This window comes from Tauraco erythrolophus, chromosome Z (assembly GCF_009769465.1).
Source record: "Tauraco erythrolophus isolate bTauEry1 chromosome Z, bTauEry1.pri, whole genome shotgun sequence".
In the NCBI taxonomy this organism is placed as follows: Eukaryota; Metazoa; Chordata; class Aves; order Musophagiformes; family Musophagidae; genus Tauraco; species Tauraco erythrolophus.
Window position 1 is genome coordinate 14,590,907 of NC_141496.1, and position 18,888 is coordinate 14,609,794.

The 18,888-nt window shown below is 42.6% G+C and overlaps 1 protein-coding gene across 1 annotated transcript in view; it reads left to right on the top strand.

Annotated features, from left to right (window-relative positions):
• Nucleotides 1-510: 510 nt before the first annotated feature.
• The window catches only part of SPEF2 (sperm flagellar and cilia associated 2), an 86,534-nt gene continuing 68,156 nt past the window's right edge, over nt 511-18,888 (top strand). The window contains exons 1-7 of the mRNA XM_086629245.1: nt 511-568; nt 1,386-1,488; nt 7,928-8,180; nt 9,899-10,069; nt 12,702-12,842; nt 13,850-13,881; nt 14,827-15,043. Coding sequence (XP_086485371.1) covers nt 511-568; nt 1,386-1,488; nt 7,928-8,180; nt 9,899-10,069; nt 12,702-12,842; nt 13,850-13,881; nt 14,827-15,043 — 975 coding nt within the window. The remainder of the gene's footprint in view (nt 569-1,385; nt 1,489-7,927; nt 8,181-9,898; nt 10,070-12,701; nt 12,843-13,849; nt 13,882-14,826; nt 15,044-18,888) is intronic.

Below are 18,888 nucleotides of genomic sequence, written 5' to 3' on the forward strand. Positions count from 1 at the left end.
GCAGGAACGCCGGCAGCGGATGATCGAGCGGGACGCTGACGGACAGCGGCCACCGATCACCTGTGAACAGAGGGCTCCTACTACCCGCCCAGCCACGAGCTCCGCGGCGCTCGGCCGCCCCTTCCTCAGCCCACCGGCGGCCCCGCTGGCGGCGAGGGCCGCCCGCCCGCTCAACGCCTAGCGGCCCGACCGGAGGGACGGCGGGACCGGCCGGCCGCCGCGGGGGCGGGCACACCCCCCTGCTCGCAGCGCGCTCACCTTCCTCCACGTTTCCCCGCCCCGGCCACACCCGCGGCCCCGCCCCGCCTGCCGCGCATGCGCGGCCTCCGGGGCGCCGCGCGCGCTCGCGGGGGTTGACATACCCCCCCCTCCCCCAGCGCGCACGCGCCGGGCCTGGTCGTCGTGGCAACGGGACGCGGCGCCCGGCGGTCGTGAGGGCCGCCGCCGCCGCCGCCGCCGCCGCCGCCGCCGCCCCCCCCCGCCCCCGCCCCCCCCCCCCCGCCCCCCGTCATGTCGGAGATTTTGTGCGAGTGGCTGAACGAGGAGGTGAAGCTCTCCCGGCGCGTGGGTGAGTGGGGGCCCCGCCGCGCTGGGAGGGGCGGGGGCTCGGGGGGAAGCAGGCTCGCCCGTCAGCGCGGGGGGCTGCCGCCCCGCCGGGGCAGGTCGCCATGCCGCCCCAAGGCCGCGGCGGGTTGTCTCCCGGGGCGAACTCCCGCTGACCTGCCGACGAGCGCTCCCGTTTCCTCAGGTCCAGGTACCACGCCTTCCCAGGTACATTTTTAAGCTTCATAGGCTAGACAGTGATCTTCTAGGTGCAGTTAGTTTTCCTCAAGGCGCAAGTGCTCTCAGGCGGTACGAGGAGCTCAAGCTTCATCTGCTAATAAGGACTCCAGAGGATAAAAACATTTTAATATGTTTGCAAAGCAGAGCTTTGCTTTGGATGGCAGGTGTCGTCCTGGCTTCGGAGAAGCACTTGTTCCACAAGGAGGGAGCAACCTTCCGTGGAAGAGAAGCACATTACAGCTAGCTTTGTTTTTATTTGCTTTTTTTTTTACAGAAAATTTAGTCATTATCGTTTATAGATATTGCCATGATCGTAGTGACAATTATTAAAATATTTACTTTCTAACACTGAAAATGAGAATTAAATGACTGCGTAAAGCTTATGTTACAAAATAACTACACTGAAAGCAGATTTATTTGTGGCTTGAAAGCTGGTTACTGCTAGATCAATCTCCTGAAATTCCTCTGAATTATTGGATAAAGTTTGGGCTTAATTTTCTTATAAAAATTATAATGAGTCCTATTAAGATTAATGTATGAATTCTTTTCTTTTTTTTTTTTTTTAAAAAAAAAAACAACCCACAACAAAAAAATGAACTTAGTTCCAGGATCATTTTCAGAAGAATTTTCTACTGGCTACCTCCTAGGAGAACTTCTACACAAATATGGTCTTCAGGATGACTTTAATCAATTTTCACAGAGCAGGTTGGTACATATTTATTTTTCAGTTAAGATTTGCTAGTGCAGAGTAGGAAAAACATGTAGAAGTTGTCAAGATTTGAATCATTTATCACTAAGTCAAAAGCTACTTGTATTTGATGCATTGATTAGCTTTGTATTTGCAGAGAGATTAATCATACTACTTCAAGAAAATTACGCATTTTGATTGTAACTATGATAGTAGCAGGTTAGATCAGAAGTTCAACAAGCCCTCCAAGGATGTCTCTAAGACTGGAGATACTGACACTGTCCCCATGAGCTGTGTAGAGCCAGGAATCCAGAGGTGTGGTGTGGTGGTGACCATTACCTCTTCACTAAAATGAAAATGGTGGAGATGCGTTTTACGAGTAAACTGGTGTAATATCTACAATGAAGAAGAACAGAAAAACAAGAAGTTGAAAAGTCTTGTGCAGATCTGTGAGGCTTGGTATGTTGGTGATGCAGTTCATGGGGTTCCTTGTCTTTTGCTCCTTTTTGGCAGACCTTGGTGCACATGTATATCAAGTGTGCCAGGCTGCACATCCTCTTCCTGTTTCTTCAGAACCTCTTTATGTTCTTTGCACTTCTCCTTTGTTTATACCCTTTCCTAACAAAGTCCCACCAACTCGTCGGAGAGCAGCTTGAGCGCAGCTAAGAAAGGCAGTCAGTAAATACAGCAGTTTTGCACAGCAGTTTTTGGGCTCTGCTACTAGGACTTCTAGATCTCAGAAATTCTCAGGAATTTCTAGGGTTGTTGGAGAGCTCCTGGTAACTCTTTGAGGAACTTCAGAGTGCCTGCTGCTGTTGGGAAAGGATAGCTTCAGGAGGCTTTTACTTCTAGCAAACTCTAGCAGCTTCTAAAAGGTTCTGTCAACTCTTCCTGATAGAAGGGTACTTTGAGGTCTTGTCTCTAGCTGACTTCTGATTAGGGAGGTGCCATTAGTGAAGATGCACTTCCGTAGGTGCCAGAAGAGGTTAGAAACTCAGCTGAGATAGTGTATGCCTGCTCAGCAAAGGTGGTGATGCATGACAGGGCATGATCCCCAGTACCCGCTGAACCAACTACTCAGAACGTCAGAGGCCTCAATTCAGATTGCTCTCCAGACAAGACAGGTGATTCTCCATGTCTCAGGCTGTAGGGAATGCCCAGAATCTTTACTTAGCTTTGGGCAGAGGAAGGTGGCAGCTTTGCCTGTGAGTTGTGTGCTTGTGGAGGATCTATGTCACCAAGCCAAGCTGCTGCAGAAGGTCAGTAGACTGTTTAGTGTCACAAGTGATGAAAAACAGATTGACTAGATCCTCTCTGAGACACTGTAGATACAGGAACCTGAACTTGCAGCTATGCTGAGGGAGAGCCAGGCAGAATCTGTGCTTGTTGGCTTGGGAAAAGGAGATGCCTGGCAGCTTGTGACTTCTAGCAAGAAATGAAGGTTCTTGCTCCACCTACTGATCCACAGCTGCAGAAAAGGTTCATTGCCTTGGTAGCAAATGAGAGGCTGGTGGCTCTGTGCAGCAAAGCATCTAAGCTGGCAAAGTCTGAACCACACAGGAGCACCAGGAGGAGGCTGAGTGATAACAGCGGGAGGCTTTCTTCTGGAGGAGACGGAGGTGCCCATCCGCTGACCTCATGCTAATCAGGGAGGTTTGCCAATTGCTGGGGGTTGAATCGAGGACTGCAGAGGCTCCTCCAGCCCTTGTACTGTTACCTCTGCTGCTCTTCTCTGTAGACATCAAGGATACCGCCAGAGAGACCTGGAGTGGCTCTGAAGGTAAACGTAAAAGGCATGGGCACCCAGGTGGTTTTTTCCTCAATTCTACTGGTGAGGTGGAAGGGCTTGATGAGGAGTGGATAGATTCTACAAGACAACAAGTGGTTGTGCAGCTGCTCTGAACAGCAGGGATTTGTTTTTTGTGGTCGTGGGATCCTTTTTGAAGATGGAGGACTGCTAGGAAGAGATGGGATCCACCTGACCAAGTTAGGAAAAAGCGTGTTTGCCAACAGGCTGGCAAATCTTGTGAGGAGAGCTTTAAACTAGGAATGAGGAGACAAGGAGTTGATTACTCTCAAACAAGCCAGGAAGCAATAGCCTAGACCAGCAAGCAGGAGGAGAAGGATGATGTGAATGAGAGGGGCAAAACAGTGCAGAAGGTGGCCCACCTCGAATGTATGTACGCAATTATAGAAGTGCTGAGAAAACAGCATTATGGGAGAAGCATTCGTACTGTTTCTGGTAAATCAACACAACTGCCTGCCTCTCTGAAGTGCCTGTAATGAAAGCAGCATGGGGAACAAACAGGAGGAATTAGAGGCTGGTGTACAGTTGCAGGACTGTGATATCATTGGAATCACAGGCAGTGGGATAGCTCACACAACTGGAGTGCTGCCATGACTAGATATAGCCTCTTTAGGATGGACAGACAGGGAAGGTGAGGACAAGTTGCCCTTCGTGTGAGAGAGCGGAGAAAATGCATGGAGCTCTGCCTTGGGAGGGATGATGACCAGTTCAGGTCTTATGAGTTAGGATTAGAGGAAAGACCGAACTGGGTCATGCTGTGGTCACTGTTTGCCACAGATCACTTGAGCAGGAAGAAGTTCATAAGGTTTTCTTGAGACAACTGGAAGAATTCTTATTTTCACAGACCTTGGTTTGAATGAGAAACTTTAACAAAGTTGGTATCCGCTTGAAGAGAAACACCTCCAGGCACAAGCAGTCCAGGAGGTTACTGGAGTGCATTGATTATAACTTCCTGAGAAATGTGATTGAGGACCCGAAGAGGGGAGACTTTCTACTAAACCTAGTATGTACAAACAAGGGACGTCAGGCACAGCATTGATTGCAGTGACCATGAGATGGTGGAGTTCGTGATCTTGAGAAGAAAGAACAAGCTAAATGGCAACATTCCAACCCTAGGCTTCAGGAGAGCAGACTTTGACTTACGCGGGGATCTGCTTGGAAAAACCCAGCGTATAATGGTCCTGGAGAGAAGAGGTGTCCAGGACAGCTGATTGATTTTTTTTTTCTTCCAAGGATCATATCCTTCAAGAATAATCCATCTCAATGTCAAGAAAACTGAACAAAGGCAGCAGAAGGCATGAATGGAAGAATAAAGTTCTATTGACAAAACTCATAAACCGAAAGGATACAAGATGCGGAAGCAGAGTCAGGCAACCCAGAGGCACACAGAGACACTCAGTATGCAGAGATGGCTTTAGGAAAGCCAACACCCATTTGGTGTCAAAACTGGTGAGGAACATGGAGGGCAAACAGAAGGGCTTTTACAGGTATCTCCACAGCAAAAGGAAGACTAGAGAAATGTAAGCCTACTGCTGGCTATGACATAGGACCCACTGAAAAAAAAACAACAACAGTGCTTACATTGAGGAAAACACTACTAGTGCTCCCAAATTTTTTAGCGTTCTTCTCAAGCCTCTGAAATCTTTTTTGATTGACCTCAGAGTTTTTGTTGTGACATTACTTGTATCCATGTGAAAGAACAGGAATGGGTGGTAGTCTGAAGGTTGTACTAGGCTTTTGAGTCTTGTGGTGACATCCCTACTTCGGGCCCCAGAGATGCAGCAATCTTCCCTGAAAAGAGGATCCGGTCGGCAAATGAGTGCTTCCATTCCACACAGGAGGGAATCACCAATGACCATAACTCACTGTTGTTTCTTCTTGGTGGTGGTCTTAATGCAGGTTTTCTTGTGAGGGCTTGGTCTCTCTAACCTTGGCAAGACTGCTTGCTCAGGTTCCTCCTCTGTCTCATCATGTGCTTCATCCACTGTACCTATTCTGTTAGAGTACCTTAGAGGGTAAGGAGGGGTTTCTCTTACGACTGCCCGCTGTAACCTTCTTACACCCCTCCTTATCCATTGTGGTTCTGCCTTCCTTCTGGCATAATGCAGATCCAGGACCTGCCTCTGTAATGGCCACACTGAGTTGGCTTCCGGGCACCACAAATGGCAGAGTATGGCTCCATTGAGCGATCTCCCTCTCAGACTCTTGAATACTCCCATGCAAAGGGCTGAGGTACTTAATGCCTTCTTTGTCTTGGTCTGCTCTACTGGTAAAACTCGCACTCAGAAATCCCAAGGTTTTGAGGCTAGCAGGGAAGTCTGCAGCAAGAAAGACACCCTTGCTGGAGGAGGATCGGCGTAAAGAACATTTAAATAAATGGGAAATGCACAAGTCCATGGGACCTGGTGTCATATACCCACACATGCTGACAGACTTGGCCAATGTCATTGTTAAACCATTCTCAGTATTCTTTGAAAGGTCCTGGTGATTGGGAGAGATTCCTAGAACCAGCAGAATGCAACTGCCACTCCTCTCTTCAAGGAAAGCAGGGAGGAGGAATTGGGGATGTACAATCCAGTCAGCCTCACCTCAGTCCCTAGAAACTGATGGAGCAAATAGCAATGGAAACCATTTCCAACTTATGTTATGGACAAGAAGACAATTGGGAGTGGTCAGCATGGATGTATGAAGGGGAAATCATGCCCGACTAACCTGGCAGCCTTCTACAGTGAGCTGGCAGGCTCAGCAGTTGAGAGAAGATCAGTGTATGCTGTTTACATTGACTTTTGACACTGTCTTCCTTGATGTCCTCCTAGACAACCTGATGAAGTATGAACTAGGTGAGTGGACAGTGAGATGGACTGAAAACTGGCTGAACTGCCAGGCTCAGGGGGTTGTGATCAGCAGGGTGAAGTGCAGCTGACAGTCAGTGATCAGTGGTGTAGCCCAAGCACTGATTCTGATCCCCATACTGTTGAACATCTTCAGTAACAACCTGTGTGACTGAGACAGAGTGCACCCTCAGCAAGTTTGCAGACAATGCAAAACTGGGAGTGGTTGATACACCAGACGCTTGTCCTGCCCTTCAGAGGGACCTTGATGGGCTGGAGAAAAGTGCTTACAGGAATCTCCTTGGGTTCAGCATAGCGAAATGCTTCTGTTGAGGAAAACCCCATGCCTTCAGTACCAGCTAGGGGCCAACTGTCTTGAAAGCAGCTTTGCAAAGAAGATCCTGGAGGCCCTGGAGGAGAACAAGTTGACCCTGAGCCAGCAATATGCTGTTGCAGCAGAGAAGGCCAATAGCACCTTGGATCACATTAAGAAGATACGACACTGGTGAGGCTTCTTCTGAAGTGCTGTGTCCGGTTCGAGACTCGCCAGTGCAAGAAAGACGTGGATGTATTGGAGCAGGCCGAGAGAAAGGCCTTGATGATTATTGGGTTCTGGGACTCTCTGGCATATGAGAGGGAGGAGGACTGTATGTGGTGTTCTTTACCATGGTACTTCTCAACTTCATAAAGATAATTTGATGTTTTCACCTTTCCTCCTTATTTTCTGTTCTAATACTTACTTGCATTGATCTTTTGACAACTATTGAGAACTGAGACAGTGTTTTCTCAATTCCAAGGTATTTCTTCTGCAGAGTAAATCAATTATTACTGTGTATTAGTCATTGTATGGTCCTGGAGTCCTTCAGGAACGTGAACCTGCCTAATCCATCTTAATATCTATAAAGTAACACTTTTAAAATTTGGAATGTGCTCTTAATGAAAAGCATATTATTTGTGGATCATTTGTTAAGCTGGTGTCACTTTAATATGTTTTAGCACAGTGCAAGGCAAGAGCATACCTGTTGGACTGGTGGTGGGGAAAATGTAGATTCCTTTTTTAGGATAGGTAACTGTAATCTAGAAGGCATTAACAGAAGAGAATGTGAGTCATTGTGACTAACTGCTCAAGGTCTACTTCACTATAGTAGCTGCTTATATTGTACAGTTCTTGTACATATAAGTAAGGCAATAATAATTGAGAAAGTGATACTACTTTTTTAAAAGGAATACTACTAGAAAACTTTTTCCAGTTTGGCTGTCCGTACTTGAAAAATAAAATATTGTAGTTTTCCCTGAATTCTTACAATGATCTTGAAATAAGATTTGCAACATTTTCATATTACGAGGCAAGGTTAAGAAGTTCCATCTGATCTGATTACAGAACAGAAAGTTAAGAGGTGATATTGCCACAGCTTCTCAATGCATGTGAGGTGATTTTTGGCAATAGGGCTCACCTTAACCTTGACTCAATGGCAGAAAAACGTTCAATAGTTGTAAGCTGCAGTTATGTATAATGGTGTAAGAAATAAGGCATGGACTATTATAATGAGAATAATGATCTCCTGGACTGTTTCATCTAAGAATAAGGTGAATACTGTGTTACCAGAGGATCTAAAGTTAAAATTGGTCATTTTTGTAGAATTATGCTGTAGCTCGTCTGACCTCAAAACCTTGTTGGTTCATGTGAAGGAACTATTGTGAACTCAAGTGACAGAGTATCTTGGTATGAGATAAATGTCATGACCATGCTTACTGCAGCAAGTTGAAATTGAAAATAAGTTTATGTTCTGATTTTTGTTGTTGTTTTTAATCATATAGGGTTGCAAATGCGAAACTTAACAATTTTTCTCGACTGGAGCCCACGCTTCACCTCCTTGGTGTACAGTTTAATGAGAACGTGGCCCAAGACATCATGACAGGACAGCATGGGGCTGCAACAAAGCTTTTATATGAATTGTATATTGCTTTAGAAAAGAAGAGAAAGGCAAAACTCACTAGAGTAGCCAAGGAAGCAATGAGACCTGCAGCAACTGCAAAGCTTAAGTCTATTGAAAGTGTTTTGAATCAAGAGGTAACTTACTATGCCTATTTTATATAAATAGATAGGAAAAAAGTTATCATATATACATGTACCTCTCAAGCATGTTGCATCCTTCCCCTCCCCACTTTTAAAATCTCTTATTCAAAACCCAATACTTGCATGGAAAAGAAGCGGTACTTTTCTATATCTTGTACATGGACAGTGGGATTACATCATTTATCTGTAACTCATGAGAGCATCAATCACCTGTGGTTTGTGCTCGTTTGTTTTGGCTCCTACTGTGTTACCTGCTCTGTTTTTAAGCTTTCTCCAGACTTTAAATACGTATAGCAACAAGGGCTAGTAGCTGTTCAGCAACTGCCATTTTACTCATTTGATCAGTACAGACTGCAAACTGTATTGCAGTCTAGATGTCAACTTAGACTCATTTCCCCTCCAGGAAACCTATTTATGACTGTGTTGAGCTTTGTGCCACAGTGGTTTGGCTCCTTTTGTTGCACATCTCTCCATATATTTATACTACACTCCAGCTTGCGGTAACCATATGCTGAGTAATACGCAGAGGAAAAAAACAAAGGGGAAAGACAGTATCTAAAAAGAAGTCAGTATCATGTAGTAGATTCTGTTAAGGACATTCTTCTTGTCTTCAACAGTACTGTTGAGCATGCGCAGACCATAATTTGTTACCAGGATGAGCAATGTTTAAGGTGCTATATATCATGAATCAAATTCAGCTAGGTGAGATTTCACTTTCTTTTTTTTCTGGCATGCTTCCTGAAAAATAGTCTAAAAGCAGAAACTTTACCAACGAGTGCAAGGATAGTACCAAACAATCGAAATATCCCTTCACCTATACAGGGATAGCTTAAAGAAGATAAAGCAACTGAGAGTAGCTCTTGTCAATAGATAGGTTCATAATGGCATTTGAGTTATGGAATAGTTGAGGTTGGAAGGGCCCTCTGCAGGTCACTTAATCCACACCCCCCTGCTCTAAGTGAAGTCCACTAGAGCAGGTTGCTCAGGACCTTGTTCAGTTGGGTTTTGAGTATCTCCAAAGATGGAGACTTCACAGCATGTATGGGCAAATTATCACCCATTTAGTAACTTTTTTTTCTTATGTTTATGTTAAATTTTCTGTATTTCAGTTTGAATAGAATAGAATAGAATAGAATAGAATAGTTTGAGTTGGAAGGAACTTGCAATGATCATCTAGTCCAACTGCCTGACCAATTCAGGAGTGACCAGAAGATAAAGCGTGGTATTAAGGGCGTTGTCCAAATGCCCCTTAAACACTGACAGGCTTGGGGCATCGACCACCTCTCTAGGAAGCCTGTTCCAGTGTTTGACCCCATTCTCAGTAAAGAAATGCTTCCTAATGTCCGGTCTAAACCTCCCCTGGCACAGCTTTGAACCATTCCCACGTGTCCTGTCACTGAAAACCAGTGAGAATTGCTCAACACCTCCCTCCCCATGGCTTCTCCTGAGGAAGCTGGAGAGAGCCATGCGATCACTCCTCAGCCACTTTTTCTCCAAACTGAACAAAGTTTGGCATTGTTGAATTTCAAATCTGCATGTTCTTTTCAATGGAACTAGTCCTGTTTTTCTGAAAAATATTTGACCATGTTTAGATTTTATTCTGCATACATTAACACAGGAAAACACAGTTTGAAATGACTTTTACAAAATTAACATATTTAAGTATGTTTCTTACAGTTTCTGACTCTTCATTGCTTGATGTTTAATTTTAGCATTTGAAAACTTCAACACCACGTCAGGCTGATTTGCAACTACAGCAGATTTCAGAGCATTCTGAAGTAAAATCTAAGGCAACAGAAGATAAAATAGCTCGCATACGTATTGCAGAACAGCAGAAAGTTCAGAAGCTCCAAAAGGAACAAAGAGCCCAAGACGTTGAAAAGGTGACTAACTTTTTATAGACTTCCAAAGAAGTGTTTGCTGAAGATCATGTAGATAATTAGTTAGTTAAAGGCAGTGTGAATGCTTGTTAATTCTGTGCCACACAGTTGTGTTTATACAAAAACAAAGAAAAGGAGTATGCATGGCAATCAATACGTAGAATACTATTATAAGACCCTTAAAGCATTAATATTTAAAAATCACTTAATGTTAAACTGAGAGTATGTGCATATTGTCATGCATGGAAAATATCTTTAGATTTGAAGACAAAGTGTGAATTTCACAACTGTGTGTAAGATGTCCTTGTAAAAGAAGTTTGTGACATTCTTCATTTGTGAAGAGAAGTTGAAGTGTTGTTCAAAAGCAGGAAAAAGATCTAGGGAAGAGGACCTATAGTGGGTATGGCCTCAGAAGATCTTGTAGCTCTGTGTAGCTGTTCTGATAAAGTAAAAAAGAGGAAGTAATTTCTTAAGATATAGGAACACTCATCCGACGTACAGCCTGTAGTTTATATAGAGGAACTGGCCCACTATCCACGGGATGTTGAACCACAATGTAAAATGAATTTCACTAATTTGAGATGCATTTTCTGTGGCTAATTAAAGGGAGAGAGCCTTGCTGTTATTATTTAGCTGTTCTATTACCACTGCATGAACAAGAATGAAAAAAAAGAAGTCCCTTCATGTATCTAGGAAAAAAAAATACAAGCAATATTCAAAATAGAATTCTAAAAGAGAATTTATTAGTATCTTGGTATATTACTTAGTTACTTTTTAACTATCTTTGATTTTTTGTGAAAAACCTTTTTTTCCACTCAATTCTACCTTTAACTGCATGTATCTGTAGTGCACTTTTGAATAGTGTAATTTAAATGTTTGTTACTTCGTGGTCATAGAATCATAGAATCATAGAATGGTTAGGGTTGGAAGGGACCTCAAAGATCATCTAGTTCCAACACCCCTGCCATGGGCAGGGAAATCCTCCACTACACCAGGTTGCCCAAAGCCTCATCCAACCTGGCCTTGAACACCTCCAGGGATGGGGCATCCACAACTTCTCTGGGCAACCTGTTCCAGTACCTCACTACCCTCAATGTAAAGAATTTCTTTCTTATATCTAACCTAAATCTGCCCTCTTTCAGTTTAAATCCATTACCCCTTGTCCTATCACTACACGCCCTTGTAAAAAGTCCCTTTCCAGCTTTCCTGTAGGCCCCCTTTAGGTACTGGAAAGCTGCTATAAGATCACCCCAGAGCCTTCTCTTCTCCAGGCTGAACAGCCCCAACTCTCTCAGCCTGTCTTCATAGCAGAGGTGCTCCAGCCCTCGGGTCATCTTCGTGACCCTCCTCTTGACTCCTTGCAGTAGCTCCATGTCCTTCTTGTGTTGGGGACTCCAGAGCTGAAGGCAGTATTCCAGGTGGGGTCTCACGAGAGCTGAGTAGAGGGGCAGAATCACTTCCCTCGACCTGCTGGCCACACTCCTTTTGATACATCCCAGGATACGGTTGGCTTTCTGGGCTGCCAGTGCACATTGCTGGCTCATGTTGAACTTCTTCTCCACCAGCACTCCCAAGTCCTTTTCCTCAGGGCTCCTCTCAATCCATTCTCTGCCCAGCCTGTACTTGGGAATTGCCCCGACCCATGTGCAGGACCTTGCACTTGACCTTGTTGAACTGCATTAGGTTCTCACAGGCCCATCTCTCCAGCCTGTCAAGGTCCCTCTGGATGGCATCCCTTCCATCCAGCGTGTCCACAACACCACACAGCTTGGTGTCATCTGCAGACTTGCTGAGGGTGCACTCAATCCCACTGTCCATGTTGCCAACAAAGATGTTAAATAGCACTGGCCCCAGTACCGACCCCTGAGGAACACCACTCGTCACAGGCCTCCACGTGGACATTGAACCATTGACCATCTGAGACTCATTGTTCAGCAGTGATATTACCTAATGGTATTCTCAGTGTCTGTAACAGGAAGGTGATATTCTAAATTTCTGTGCTGGATTCTGACCTGAAACAGGTACCATACGAGTGCTAAAATTTTGTACAAGCACCTACATGCCTGTTAGGCACTGAGCACCTGAGCACAAAGTGCTTTTCTTTGCAGTTGTGCCTTTATTCCACTGCACTATGTGTTAATGCAGACGTAGCATATATAGATGTACCATTTTTAGATAATGGTACTTTAAAAATATGTCTTCATCCTCAAATATGAAGAACATATATTAGCATATCACTAAGCTGTCAAATTATTCAGAATATAGAATGATACTTTAATTTAATTTACTTTAATTTAAAATGCATTTTACAACATCTAGTTCTTGATATTAAAATGGTGATTTATGAGTACAGTGGGTGAGAATATTAAGACAAAGTTTAACTGTGGACAAAAGATAAAGAATTTTTTGCCTTCATGGCATTTTAATGGTCCACCCAAAACAAAAAAAAAAAAAAGAAAGAAATGTCATTTACTCAAGCCTGGAGCCTGATAAGCTGTTCTACATTATTCCTAGAAGATTTTTTTCTTAATGACTTAATTACATTTATTTCATAGATATATAGGTAGTGTATTAGGGCCATATTGTGTATTTTGTTTCAACTCAAGTATCTGAACACAAGATATTGAATATTCAGCATTACATAGGAAGAAGGAGACAAAATGAAATAATGGCCAGGATTCAAGCAGCCATCATACAGATTCCAAAGCCGCCACCAAGCCACACTATAAAAGCTATCGAAGCCAAAAAATTGTTAGAGATGAAAAGAGAAGCAAAGGTAACTATAATCTATATTCTTATACTGTTAATTATATGAACTTGCAAAATATATGATTTCTGGGAGCATTTGCACTTACAAATACTGTACTTGCACCATTGAAAAGCTGCCTGTGTAACTGTTATAATTATATAGTAGACTCAACCAGTGAAAATTGGGCTAAATATTGGTGTGATTATGTTTCTGCATTTGTTACCTTGTATGTTTGTTTTGATGTAAGAGAAAGTTCCTGTTGACTAAATACCATAGGTAGGTACTAATTTAATTGCTGACAGTATTTAAGTTTTAGTTTACTGAATAAAATATGTGAAATAAGAGCATTAATGTTTCCTTCTTATTTGCGCATGATGAAGTTTTGCACCATAATGTACAAACTCTTTCGTAACACACTATAAAACTGTCTGCTCTATCAAAATGTTAGTAACAGGTGAAATTTACAATAGTCTTAGATCAGATCAAAACATGATGGCAATGCAGAAATAACAAAAAAAAATCTGTATTATTGACTGCTGAAGAGTACTTGGGTTGTAATCTTACAGTTCGTGGATTGTATTGTCATCAGGAGTGCAAATATTACCAGTTTTTACAACTGCATAACTGTGACAGATGCATTTAAATGAGTAACTATCAGGGCTAAATTCAAGCTACTAAATCTAAACCGGACTGTAGCCTAGAATATCATGTTTTAAATCCTTGAATGGTCGCAATTAATAAGCTACTAGAGTTCTATGAAAAATTGGAATGAATAGCTGCAAAATGTTAGGAATTTCTGACTGGTGGACATAGGTATAGCTAGGAAAAGGGGATGGGGGAAGGAAATGAGGGGTAGAAGAATGAAATAGTCTTGCCCTTTTTTTTTGGTCTAGCTGATGCTTAAAATATTTTCAGTGTAAACATTTCTGTTCTACTAGGATGACATAAAAATAATTCCCTAAATACTTGGTCTGTTAAACCTTCCTTAGGATACTTTGTGAAGAGAAACATTAAATTTTGTGTTATTTCTTCAGGATACATACAAGGAGATTGAAAAGTTTGAGAAGTATATGGCAGGAAATGCCTCTGCAGTACACAGCCAGATCACTGACAGGTAATATTTGGATATTAGATTGTTAAGATGAGCTAGGATCCTACCTCAGGTGCCTGCTATCTATGTAGAAACTACTTGAGGAAAATGTAACGGCTTGTTTGGTTTAAGCTGTGATTGTCCTTTGAGTGATTGTCCCACTAGCACTGCAAATATTCCAGCTCCAGCACCGTTACAGTGTTTTTTACTTTACCTTTAGTGGTAATACAGATGGCTCAAGCTTCCTTCTCTCCTTTTTGCCATATATGCAGTAACAAAGGACACAAAGTGGGTCTCTTGTTCTCTGTTCTCTTCAGTCATTGAGTCTGTAAGGTCAGTTAGACTTGCAGAGAAACAAGAATGGTTGTAGATGGACATACACGGTAACACATTTCAAAGAAAATAAAAAGAAGTGACCTTTCTCTTTAGGCTTATCTTTATGTTGATTTATTCGTGAATAATTTTAAGTAACAGTCATTCTGTCATCTTTAGTCATATGTACACCATATTCTGATCAGGTGGCACTCATGCATACTGCTGTGAATAATTCCATGTGTAAACAACCTGTCATTAATAACTCTGCAAAACTGCACTTAGAGTGTGTGGATATATTGAAGAGTGACCCATCTTTCTTTGATATTCTGTGAGCCACCCTAATTTCCTGTTTCTGCAGAATTGGCTTCATATTAGCAAACAAACTAATTGATAGTTGACTCAGCTTAGTGCTGGAGCCCTCCTCTGGACTTAGTGGTCATTCTGGGGCACAAGAACATCAGGAAGTAGCCACAGTGCCCACAAAAAGTGCTTTTGTGCATTTGTCAGACATGCACATAACTATACATGAATCTGTATGAAAATACCTCTAAGAACCGTAATTCCTATAAAGTCAGTGATCTTTTTCCTTTTAATCTTTTCAATCAGTGATACACAAGAATCATTGCAAACACAGAAGTTGCAAGAAACAACTCTAGAAACTACAACACAGACAGCAACTGAGCTGTTAAATGTTTATTCAGATGATGAATATATAAGGAAAATTCAAAAACGTTTAGAGGAAGATATGTTTGCTAGAGAACAACGAGAAAAGAGACGACAAAAAATGCTAATGGAACAGTTAATAGCACATGAAGCTGAAGAGGTGAGAAAATGCATGCTGAAGTATATAATCCATGCACAATTAGTGATCTAAAAATTTGCTTACAAATATAAACAAACAGTATTTTTGGAGGGTTGAATAAAATTTGGAGGGGATAAAGAAAGGTGTATACACTTATCTCTGAAAATAACTTTTATGCCAGCCCTTGTCTTTCCTTGAAAAATATGGAAGGTTGTCCATTTTCTCACCACCTTTATGTTATACTTTATCCTTGTAAATCATAAAGGATCAAATGAAGGCAGCAGAGCTAAGATTATTAAAAATCGGTTGAAGACCTACCTTCTATTCTCCCTCCCTCCTAAAGCTGAATCATAAAATCATAGAAAGGTTTGGGATGGAAAGGACCATAAAGATCATCTAGTTCCAAACCCCATGCCATAGGCAGAAGCACCTTCCACTAGATCAGGTTGTTCAAAGCCTCATCCAGCCTGACATCCACAACTTCTCTGGGCAACCTATTCCGGTGCTTCACCACCCTTAGAGTGAAGAATTTCTTCCTGACACCTAATCTAAATCTCCCTTCTTTCAGTTTAAATCCATTGCCCCTTGTTCTATTACTACACGCCCTTGCAAAAAGTCCATCTGCAGCTTTCCTGTAGGCCCCCTTTAGGTCTCCGCGGAGCCTTCTCTTCTCCAGGCTGAACAACCCCAACTGTCTCAGCCTGTCTTCATAGAAGAGGTGCTCCAGCCCTCGAATCATCTTTGTGGCCCTCCTCTTGACCTGCTCCAGCAGCTCCATGTCCTTCTTGTGCTGGGGATCCCAAAGCTGAATGCAGTACTGCAGGTGAGGTCCTGTGAGAACAGAGTAAAGGGCCAGAATCACCTCCCTCGACCTGCTGGCCACGCTTCTTTTGATGCAGCCTAGGATACGGTTGGCTTTCTGGGCTGCCAGCGCACATTGCCGGCTCATGTTGAGCTTCTCATCCACCAGCACTCCCAAGTTCTTTTCCTCAGGGCTGCTCTCAATCCATTCTCTGCCCAGCCTGTACTTGTGCTTGGGATTGCCTTGACCCATGTGCAGGACCTTGCACTTGACCTTGTTGAACTTCATGAAGTTTGTCCAGGCCCACTTTTCCAGCCTGTCAAGGTCCCTCTGGATGGTGTCCCTTCTGTCCAGCATGTTGACCACACCACACAGCTTGGTGTTGTCCGCAAACTTGCTGAGAGTGCACTCGATCCATCATGTTGCTGACAAAGATGTTAAACAGCACCAGACTCCTGAAGAATGAACTCATCACTGGTCTCCACTTGGATATTGAGCTGTTGACTGCAACTCTTGAAGTGTGACCATCCAGCCAATTCCTTATCCACTGAGTGGTGTATCCATCATATCCATGTCTCTCCATGTTAGAGACAAGGATGTCACATGGGACAGTGTCAAATGCTTTGCACAAGTCCGGGTGGATGACATCAGTTGCTTTTCCCTTATCTACCAGAGTTGTTACCCTGTTGTAGTAGGCCACCAAATTTGTCAGGCTTGATTTGCCCTTAGTGAAGCCATGTTGGCTGTCACCAATCACCTCCTTTTTCCCATGTGCCTTAGCATAGTTTTCAGGAGCATCTGCTCCATGATCTTGCCAGACACAGAGGTGAGACTGACTGACCTATAGTTCCCTGTTGTGGTTTTTTTTTTTTCCCTTTTTAAAAATGGAGGCTATCTTTCCCCTTTTCCAGTCGATGGGAACTTCACTGGACTGCCACGACTTCTCTAATATGGTGGATAGTGGCTTAGCAACTTGAAAATGTGTACTGGTTCATCAAAATGTATGCTGGTTTTGAAGAAAAATTAATTACTTAATAAAAACCAACAAACATGGTGTTCCTTCATTGAAAACCTGTATTTACAAACGTGTCATGTAAAGTTTTTGATCTGGACTGGATCAATTCTGAAATAGTAGTCCTGGGTGATATGAAGAAGCAAAACGCTTATTTGGCCGACCAGAACTCTGATTTTTAATGTATTATGAAATAGAAGATGTATCTCTGGAGGATGTCTGTGTTTTGTATAAAGATGGGTGTTGCAGGTTATTCCATTTGAATCTTGTCCTGTAAAGCACAAGGCTTTTCAGATTCCTCCTCAGGCACTCGTCATTCAAAAAGCAGCTCTTAGACTACTGACTTCACAGATCTTCTCTTTCGTAATGATGGTATCAAAACAGAATCTTTTAACTTACTGGATTTCTGTGAGTTTTAGTTCTTTTGTCTTAGTATCGCACTGTGAGTCCTTAGCTTAGATCATATGTGTTTAACACAATATAGTCAAGCCTGTCTCCACTGCTCTTGCATAATAGTAGCACTTCATATGTGTGCCAGCTCTGAAGAAGTATGAAATTTTGTATTTATTTATTTATTTATTTATTTATTTATGTATTTGAAACATGGGCAAATAATGTCTAACTAATTAAATTTGTTAGGGTGAGCATCTAGAAATTAGATGACTTCTAGTATCTATCCCAGACATATATTCTACGAAAAACACCTGTAGTGGCTTAGACTGAGTCCATCTATCCATGTATCCTTTCTCTGAGGTCTCAAAGAGATTCTGTGTCATGTTCCTGTTGATATGCATAGGCCATGAAGAAGTTTTGTAACCCAATTTTCTGAAATCGCTGTAGTCCCAACTTACTCATTACTTGCTATCAGCTGTTGCAGCCCCAGCACAACCCCAGCAGCCTGGACTAGTGATTCCAATAAGCCATGGCTATCAGTTGATGGCCATGTGGCCAGCAGCACTTACTGAGGCATTTTGTGGATACAGCTGCTCTATGCCAGCAAAGCCAGCCAGCGCTATTGAGGAGGTCAGACAGCTGGTCCACCTGTGGTTGTAGTACAAGCCTTGTCAATTTCAGATGGAGGAATTGTTGCTGTGTGCTGCCAGTCAGACTGGCTCCAATGAGACTCCAAAGCAAGGCAAAAGTAACAATAGTCTTCCTAAATTCCCAAGAAGAAAAATCAGCATTGATATCAGAACAACAGAAGTCACAGACTGCAGGAATTAGAAGGAAAGACAAGTGAGCAGTTGACTGGAACAGTAGTCTGACCAGATCAGAGAATCTATTTAGTGGTGATTTGGTTCTAAATTAGCAGAGGAAGAGGTGTCTGGTGGGAACTCGGTGAGATTTCATAAACTAGATTTTGTTTGACCTAAGAGAAGTGTGAAGCAGACTAAGGTATTTCCTTTAAACAATAAATAAATAAATATACAAAGTCGTTGAAAATTACTTTCTCCCTTCATTAGACATTGAACTAGAAAGGATTTGCAGTGGGAAATTGTAACTTTTTTGTAGACATTAGGGTCAGGTTTTAACCTGTACTGCATAAAACTTGAACATAGGGCATGGGATCATTTAGAGTCAAATGAACTTGATCCTTTCAGAGTGCTTGATGTGTTTCATGTCCGTGCGTATAAACCTCTTCTAAAAGAATCTTGTTCAAATTTTTGAGTTTTGACACTCTGCAAGTTGGAGCCTAGGAGATGAAATTCTTTACAATTACATGACGCTCCTCTACGTGGAGCATGGGGTAATGCCAGTCAGATTTTCATAGGCAGCAGTTGAAAGTGTTTGACAGTAACATGGCTTTGTCCCACTTGAATCTTTGATCTCCACCATTTCAGCAAAGTATTTGTTCTAAATACTCATTACTTTTTAAATGATCTCTTCAGATTTTATCCCTTTGAATTTAAAAAATTATCAGAAAGAAGTTACCATCAGCAATAAATTGAGAAGATGAAAATGGGACAGGAAACTAATTGTTACTAGGTTATTGCTTGTTGACCAAACAGATCTATGTATGCAAAGCTATAAGTTTTGGTCATAAATTTTATG